Source organism: Priapulus caudatus, unplaced genomic scaffold, assembly GCF_000485595.1.
Source record: "Priapulus caudatus unplaced genomic scaffold, Priapulus_caudatus-5.0.1 Scaffold793, whole genome shotgun sequence".
In the NCBI taxonomy this organism is placed as follows: Eukaryota; Metazoa; Priapulida; class Priapulimorpha; order Priapulimorphida; family Priapulidae; genus Priapulus; species Priapulus caudatus.
Window position 1 is genome coordinate 126,157 of NW_014577854.1, and position 8,102 is coordinate 134,258.

At 44.1% G+C, this 8,102-nt stretch overlaps 1 protein-coding gene across 3 annotated transcripts in view; it reads left to right on the forward strand.

Annotated features, from left to right (window-relative positions):
* The window catches only part of LOC106813581 (growth hormone-regulated TBC protein 1-A-like), an 8,687-nt gene extending 3,648 nt beyond the window's left edge, over positions 1-5,039 (forward strand). The window contains exons 1-3 of one of the 3 annotated variants that reach the window (XM_014817757.1): positions 590-670; positions 1,923-2,105; positions 2,748-5,039. In XM_014817757.1, the coding sequence (XP_014673243.1) occupies positions 2,020-2,105; positions 2,748-3,675 (1,014 nt within the window). In that variant the 5' untranslated portion in view covers positions 590-670; positions 1,923-2,019 and the 3' untranslated portion in view covers positions 3,676-5,039. Of the gene's footprint in view, positions 1-589; positions 671-894; positions 954-1,922; positions 2,106-2,747 lie in introns of those variants that run through there. The other 2 variants (XM_014817758.1, XM_014817756.1) reach the window with 2 other exon arrangements.
* Positions 5,040-8,102: the final 3,063 nt, after the last annotated feature.

Here is an 8,102-nt window from a genome sequence, read left to right on the forward strand (position 1 = left end):
CCGCGAAGTCGTGCGCGCGTTAACGCTCTCCTGCGGTCAGGGAACAACGCATCTTTTGCGCAACGCCATCTTGTACCCGTCTCTCTGGATACAAATTTAAAAATTACAAAAATGTAACAAACACAGGTGACAGGATAGGATGTAACCCTATCCGTGTTTGGGTTCACTTAGAGTTCCTTAGGCTTTATATTGAAGGGACTCTAGGTACATTTATTGTATCTAACTGGTTACCTGCCCTAATCCTCCATTTCATTTTTCGTTGATATTGGATAACCGTCAACACAACTACTACTGGCATAAAAAACTAAACCTTATTTACATTTGCTACTCGTAGTTCTAGATTCGGCCCACTACGTGGCGCGCGGTGCTGTGCAACTTCCGGTTGGTAACGTATGAAAATGGAAAAATGAAACGTAAACGAAAAATACGAAAAACATTACTCCTATCACGTCACGACGCTATCCACTAGGATGATTAGTAACATTAATAATTGCAATAATACAAAAAAATATTAAATGAAAAATACGGAAACGCCCGAATTAAGACGAACGTTAACATCCAAAGATGGCAGCCTCCTTGAAGCCGAAGCCAACTGTACACCAACGATGAGTGACCGGCGCTTTTAAACAAGACTTGACCATTTATCAGCGGTGAATTAATCTAAAAAAATGTAAGAAATTAAAACGTGATAGTCAAATTTCGAAAATCTATGTGATTGTTTTCTCTTGCAACTGTCATGAATGATTTGTAACAGCTCAACTGAGCAACTGCGCTTCGTTCCTCCCACCACGCCACTTGCCACGGGTGATAGTGACAGTTTTACTGATGACAGGAGTAACAAGTTATGATTATATAGATCTTATATTATCTTATCCTGCTGATACTGATACTGATACTGATAGTTACAAGTTACTACTTGAAGTTTACAAGATGGTTCGTCATGCACAGCCGTCGTACGAATTTTATTTTACTCTTTAGTCAGTTTAGTCACTCGTAATTTTATTAAAAAACATGGTAGAGTATAGAGATTAGTAAAACTCATTCAGATTTCAGTACAAATTACAATGTTTTCAGGTTTCATTCATTGTTCATAAATTCAATGTAGTGGTGACCATGAGATTGATCAACGTTAGCCTGCGTGCATTGTCTCTCTCCGTTCTTCATGCCCTTGTCTGGGAAGATTATTCTTTACAAGGTTTTGAGGTTTAATGCATGGATCAAGGAGTTTGGGACTCCCGCAATATGTTTTCGCACCATTAGCCTAGTACTATAGCCCGCGTACATTGCGCGCAGGCTATAGAACAATTGTCGGCTGGAATACCAACTGCAACCTGTCCCCACCTGTCCCCACGAAAAATGGATCGCAAAACGCAAATTATCGGGCTTTTAACACTTATCTACGTGGACATCTCACCTATCTTTTTGAACACTTTACACAACTTTACACCATGTATTTATCCTTTTATTCCACAAATAACACTACTGGAAATTCCCGTTTGAAATTCTGGCGTGCGTACGCGTGACGTCACCGGTATTGTTCAAACGGGAATTTCCAGTAGTGCTTACTTTTGGATAAAAGGAAATACATGGTGTAAAGTTGTGTAAAGTGTTCAAAAGATAGGTGAGATGTCCACGGTAGATAGATAAGTGTTAAAAAGCCCGATAATTTTGCGTTTGCGATCCATTTTTCGTGGCGGCGGCGACAGGTTGCAGATTGTACGATTTCCAGCCGACAATGTTCTATAGCCTTGCGGCAGTCAATGTACGCGGGCTATAGTACTAGAGCTATTCGCACATGTACTAAGCAAATCTGGGGTGCTAAACTAGGTCTGGGCATGCTGTGCACGTAACCACTTTTATTCAGTATGTATAGTTAACATACGTGTTCTATATAGTTATACATGTTTCTTTTTGAATTTCAGTCAAACAGCATTCAACCACATTCCGTAAACCTGTCACGCTAAAGAAAGTCGCCAACTAGCGCGTTCAGTTGCAAGCCATCCGCTGCATGGTAGAAACATGGCGACCGCAGTCAAAGTTGACGGCTACGGTTTTGAGCGACCGGAAGACTTTGATTTCGAAACGTACGAGGAATTCATGTCCAGGTAAATGCATCCTTTAACCATACAAGATTACAAGTGTTAACCGGTGTATTCGAATGCGGTCTTGCATCTCGCAGCGTGTGTATGCTTTGCTATACCTAGTTCTAAACAAGTACACCTTTCACAATTCACATATCATGTACCAATAACTAACAGGACTATCATAAAAATCATGAAATGCCACCCTGGTAAAGATCAAACAGCTTAGTATGGTTAGTTGTGCACAGAGATGCTACATTTCTGGATTTTACCGGAAATCCGGATTTTTAAACAAATGTAAAAAGTTCCGGAAAAAAATCAGAAAAAATCCAATTGAAAAAATCCTGGGACCCAAAATAACACTATTCAGAAGGGATTCTTATCATTGCGAATTAGCGCATTAAATTTAGTATTAGGGAGCTTTCGGTTTGCACGACGGATCGTTCTGCGACGGTAAAAATTCATTACCACAACTGTCCGGTGTACTACGGTTGCCCCTGGGCCCCACCAAGGGCCCGCCTTGTCCCTGGACCCGTGTCAGAGGTTAGTTTTAGGGTTTTGCTGTGCATTTGCAGTTGGTTGAAAATCACTAAATCAATGAACAAAATGAGCAAATAAATTCGTAAATCATTTACTAGTTGCTAATTCGAGCGTCTGTTTGCGTAGGTACCTCTCGGTGCTCGTGCGTCGCGCGAAGAAGTGGGAGCAGCTGTTCGGCTCGTCGCCCCTCGAGGACCACCTGAAGAGGTCGTCCAAGGTCAAACGCTACACGCGCAAGGGCATACCCGGTGACAAACGCGCCCTCGTGTGGATGACGATGAGCGGCGCCCTCGCGCGCATGCAGGCCAACCCGGGCGTCTACCAGCGCCTCCTGGAGGCGCCGACACACGACGACCCAGTCATCGACGCCATCCGCACGGACATCCACCGGACGTTTCCCGAGAACGTGTTCTTCGTCGACGCGCCCGAGGGCCAGCGGGTGCCGCTGTTCAACGTGCTCGTCGCGTTCGCGCGCCGCCGCCCGGACGTCGGCTACTGCCAGGGCCTCAACTTCGTCGCCGGGATGCTGCTGCTCGTCGTCAAGGACGAGGAGCGCAGCTTCTGGCTTCTCGACGCGTTCGTCGGCGGCGTCGTGCCGACGGGGTACTACACGCCGGCGATGACGGGTCTCCGCACGGACACGCGCGTCCTCGCCGAACTCGTGCGCGCGCGCTGGCCGGACGTGGACGCGACGATGCGCCGCGAGGGCGCCACCTTCGACCTCGTCGCGACGAAGTGGTTCGTGTGCGCGTACGTCGACGTGCTCCCCGTGGAGACGCTGCTGCGCATCTGGGACAGCCTCTTCTACGAGGGCGCGAAGGTCGTGTTCCGCGTCGCCGTGACGATGGTCGCGCGGCAGCGCGCGCGTGTCGCGGCGGCGCGCGGCCTCGCCGACGTCGTCTCGGCTTTTCGCGTCGCCATCGACGACCCCGCGAACACGTTCGCGCACGACTTCATGGCCGACGTTTTCCGGGTTCCCGGATCGTTCCCGATGGCGACCATCGACAAGCTGCGAGAGCAGTGCGAGCGAGCCGTGCTCGAGGAAGATAGGTAGCGTCGCCGCGGCAACGCGAACGGGAGAACGTCGACGGACGTCGCTCGAGGAGGAGAGGTAGCATCACCGCGGCAACGCGGACGGGAGAGTGTTGACTGATGTTGCTTCAGGAGATGAGGTAGTGTCGCCGCGGCAACGCAAACGGGAGAACGTCGACAGACTTGAGTGCACATGACCAAAGAGAGAAGAGAAGAGAGGTGAGACGGGTCGTGCGAAAAACGCAACCGTGCGGGTGGACGTGTCGATGACTCGTCAAAAATCTTCGTCAGTGTTGCTCGCACTGAAAGCTGATGTGGCGCACCTCTCATAGTATCAGGTAAAAGTCAATCGGAGTCTGAATTGGAAAAATGAGTCTCTCAGTTGAAAAGAATCGAGCAAGGATCTGAGAATGTGACGAAAATTTTATAACAACGTCGCAGCTAACACAAGAGGCAAAAGTCGGGTCGAGCGTTTTAATATCTGCGATTGAGTGCGCTGCGAAATTCTCATATTCCGAGCGAAGATCTACATCTATGCAACGATATTTAAAAGCCGGGTGATTTTCATGTATGATCTTATGTGTGTGAGCGTGGAATTTCTCCATTTTCGATCATCGTCCGTATTTCTGGTGGTCGGTCGGTGGGTTGGTTGATTCCCTGGAGTATTAGTGGAATGGGAACGTATTTTAACACGGCTTACTGAAGCAGGCAAATGGAGACCGTCCATGAATATCTTTGGGTTATAGTTATATTTTGTCTGCCAGTTTGATCGCATTTTGCCCGTAATCGTATTAATTCCTGACAGTATTTAGTTGTGGAAGTGATTTTATGATTTATTATGAAATGATATGTGTGTAGTTGAATATTCGAGTCACATGAACAAAATCAAAGGATAATTAAGGATCGATAGATGAACATGCCAATGACGAGTTTTTATTACTGGTGGGAAATGACCGGGCCTAGTTTGAGGTGAATCATGTGCGCTTGAATAGGCGAAATCTGAATTGATCGTAATCACCAAAGAACGTTTCTCCCTCTCGTGTTGTTATGAAGGACACATTGCAATATCTCGTTCCCAGCCTGCGATAGTAACGTGTTATATATTCCACGTTAACAGTGATCTGATGGCATGATGGAGATAAAAGGCAAAATTGATTGTAATAATTTTCATGATGTTGTGAGTGTGAATGGGTTTATATGTGAGGTGTGCAATATGCTAACAATCGCTCCTAAGTTTGTTTTATAAACAGTCAAACCTCGGTTATCCGAACAAGATCTCAAGGTCACGTGAATATTTAACGATAATACGACCAGATCAGTTATCCGAACAATCAGTTATCCGAACAAAATACTCCCCGCCCGCCTCGATCGCATAATCGAGGTTTAACTGTGTGTGTATATTATTATATATATATATATATCATATGTTTATATATATATATATATATAATTAATATCAAGAGCCCATTAACCCCATAAAAGGGGTTAATGGGCTCTTGATAATATACATACATATCAGGAGTTAATAATGACAAATGTTAATAATTTGTCATTATTAACTCCTGATACATATATATAAGCGTAGTAATGTGAGACCGAGTAATATCATTAACTCCTCTGGTTGTTGTCCACTTACTTTGCATTTACTGACAGATTAATGTTGCATCAGTCTTGCAATGTGAATGCATGACATAATATACATACATATCGGGAGTTAATAATGACAAATGTTAATAATTTGTCATTATTAACTCCTGATACATATTATATATATAAGCGTAGTAATGCGAAACCGAGTAATATCATTAACTCCTCTGGTTGTTGTCCCCTTACTTTGCATTTACTGACAGATTAATGTTGCATCAGTCTTGCAATGTGAATTCATGACAGACAGTGAGTTCACGCGTCTTTTCTCTGTCCGTGTTGTCGGTGGTGCGCCGCATTTTATAACGACGCGTTCGCTTCTGTGATGGAAGCCCTGGTTGTTTTACTATAACGTCAGTTTTAGCATGGTATAGATCCCACCTATGACAAACGGCTCCCTCTACGTTGCGCATGTGCAATAATGATCATATTCCTATGCCCATGTGCAATGCACCATACAGCCTGCTAGACGTGCTCATGCCTATTTGCAATGTAGATTGTGGAGGTTTGCCATATGCAGGATGCTACACCGGCCCTTTGGCTCGAGATTTCTACAGGTTTTGTGGCGTGTTGCAGTTGTGCTGATTTTGCAGTGTGCGTGTTTGGTTATGGGGCCAGGATTTGACTCCCTATCACAGGTCTTCCTGCTTGTTTGTTTTACTGACCTTTCTTCTCAGGGAGTGAATTGTGTTGTGTGCATGCGCGCGTGAATTTATGTGCTGTATTATTATACGGTTCGTAAATAAGACGACGAGTCGACGACGTTATGTCAAGTTTCTCAGAAAGCAAGAAATCAAATGGTGAAGTTAATCCGTGTTAGGTCGCGTTGATTGTCAGTGTTACTACGCCTTTGCGGTGAAATCTTTATAGATATAATGTGATGCGCGAACTATTATCTGTATGAAAGCTTATTGTTGCCTAAATTAATCACTAATATTTCTCCACACCTTCATAATCTATATAGGTTTGAGTTGTTACATATGTCACTAGTAGTGGGCAGCACGTGGTTGGGAAAGTATAGACTTAGTATTATAGTTGGGATTCCCAACTTTGGAAGATATAATATAGTATCAGGAGTGAATAATCAGGGCCGTAGCCTGTGGGGGGGGGGCAAGGGGGTCAGCTACCCCCTAGATTTTGGAGCAAAATTTAAAAAAAAAGCTGAGTTAATAATCGTAAATAATTCTAACGTGATTTTTTTTGGTCGCTTATCCGTGAAAGCCTTGTCTCAGACCCACCACCCCTACCACACTATGGACGTCGATCAAGAGCTGCGCCCGTCGCTCATCATTACACAGTTGAGTCATGAAATTTTGCCCCCCCCTTCCCTAAAAATTTGCTCAGCCTACGGCCCTGATAGTAATAGATTATTTATTAATAAGACGATCTATTAATAGATAATTTATTATTATTCACTCCTGATAGTATTGTATCAGGAGTAAATGAATAGAGAGTACACGAATACAGATCTTATATAATATATACGAATATCAGAATTCATGAACTGCTGAAATTATCATATCATTTAATATCTATCATACAATGTGCGTGAGTGCGTGAGTGCGTGCGTGCGTGCGTGAGTGCGTGCGTGCGTGAGTGCGTGCGTGCGTGCGTGAGTGCGTGCGTGCGTGAGTGCGTGCGTGCTCCCGTGCTTGAGTCTGCATATGCGAGGTGAGTTAATTAGCATGCTATGTATTGCAATTAGTGGCGATCGTATTGTAGATTAGGTGATGAATATATTCCATGGAAATATAATGAACTGTATAATGTATGCATGCATGCGCGTGTGGCTGCCTTCAGTTTGCACTGTAGATCTATTGAAGCCGGGGTTTGTGTTATTGCGTGCAAGGCGTTTGTGGTGTATATAATTATTTTGCGACAAATGCAATATGTAAATTAATGATAAACTAAATAAACATCGGCTCAACATGAAAACTATAGTTTTGTTGTATAAATTTTATGTTATCACCGTTCCTTCCTTTATTCATGTGGCTTCTTCCTCCTCTTCGTGTGCATTCTTTCTCCTCTTTTTTCATTTCCTTCTCTTTGCTCTACATTAGTACAAGAAGGACTTATGACGGGGGCAGTGCGTCTATGTAGAACTCGTTATATACCTAAATAGGTGTATATATTTATTGGCATATTTCTATATTCCATTCTTCCACGGTTTCGTCGTTTGTCGCAATTTCTGCCACAGATGGCGCCAGGAGTCCGCCGCGTCTGTAGATTGGCGTGCACTCGTCGCTGCCTAGTGTATTTTGATGTATCGCAAAAGAATAGTTATCCATCTACATCGCAGCTGTGAGGATGCATCAGTTTTGGCCTGGCCCTGACTTCCCCGCCCCCTGACTCCATACCAGGCACTACCACTACTCTAGCATTTTTCATCGTGCAGCATACGGCTACGTATATATGATCTCTCACACGCTTCGCAGCGACACAGGCTTGGTCTAACTTGTTGCCGAATCTGTGGATTGTTTGACGTGAGTCTGTTGCGGTAGGTAGTGTAATCTGACATATCCTAATTAGTAAATAATCTGTATCTGTCTCTACTGAGTACGTACTGTACTGTGCACAGTACACTATGAGTGTATAGTGTACCTTAGCTAGTAAAGTCCTCCATTGAGATTTTGTATTACTAGCCAAGGTCAAAAAGTGGTCGCAACCTCTGAGTAATATATACCTTGACACTGAGAGCAATGAATGTTTTTGTTGTGTAATTCACTAACTAAAAGTAAAAGTTTAGTAAGTAGCTAATATAAGTAATATCAGGAGTAGATGAAGTCTTCATCTACTCCTGGTAAT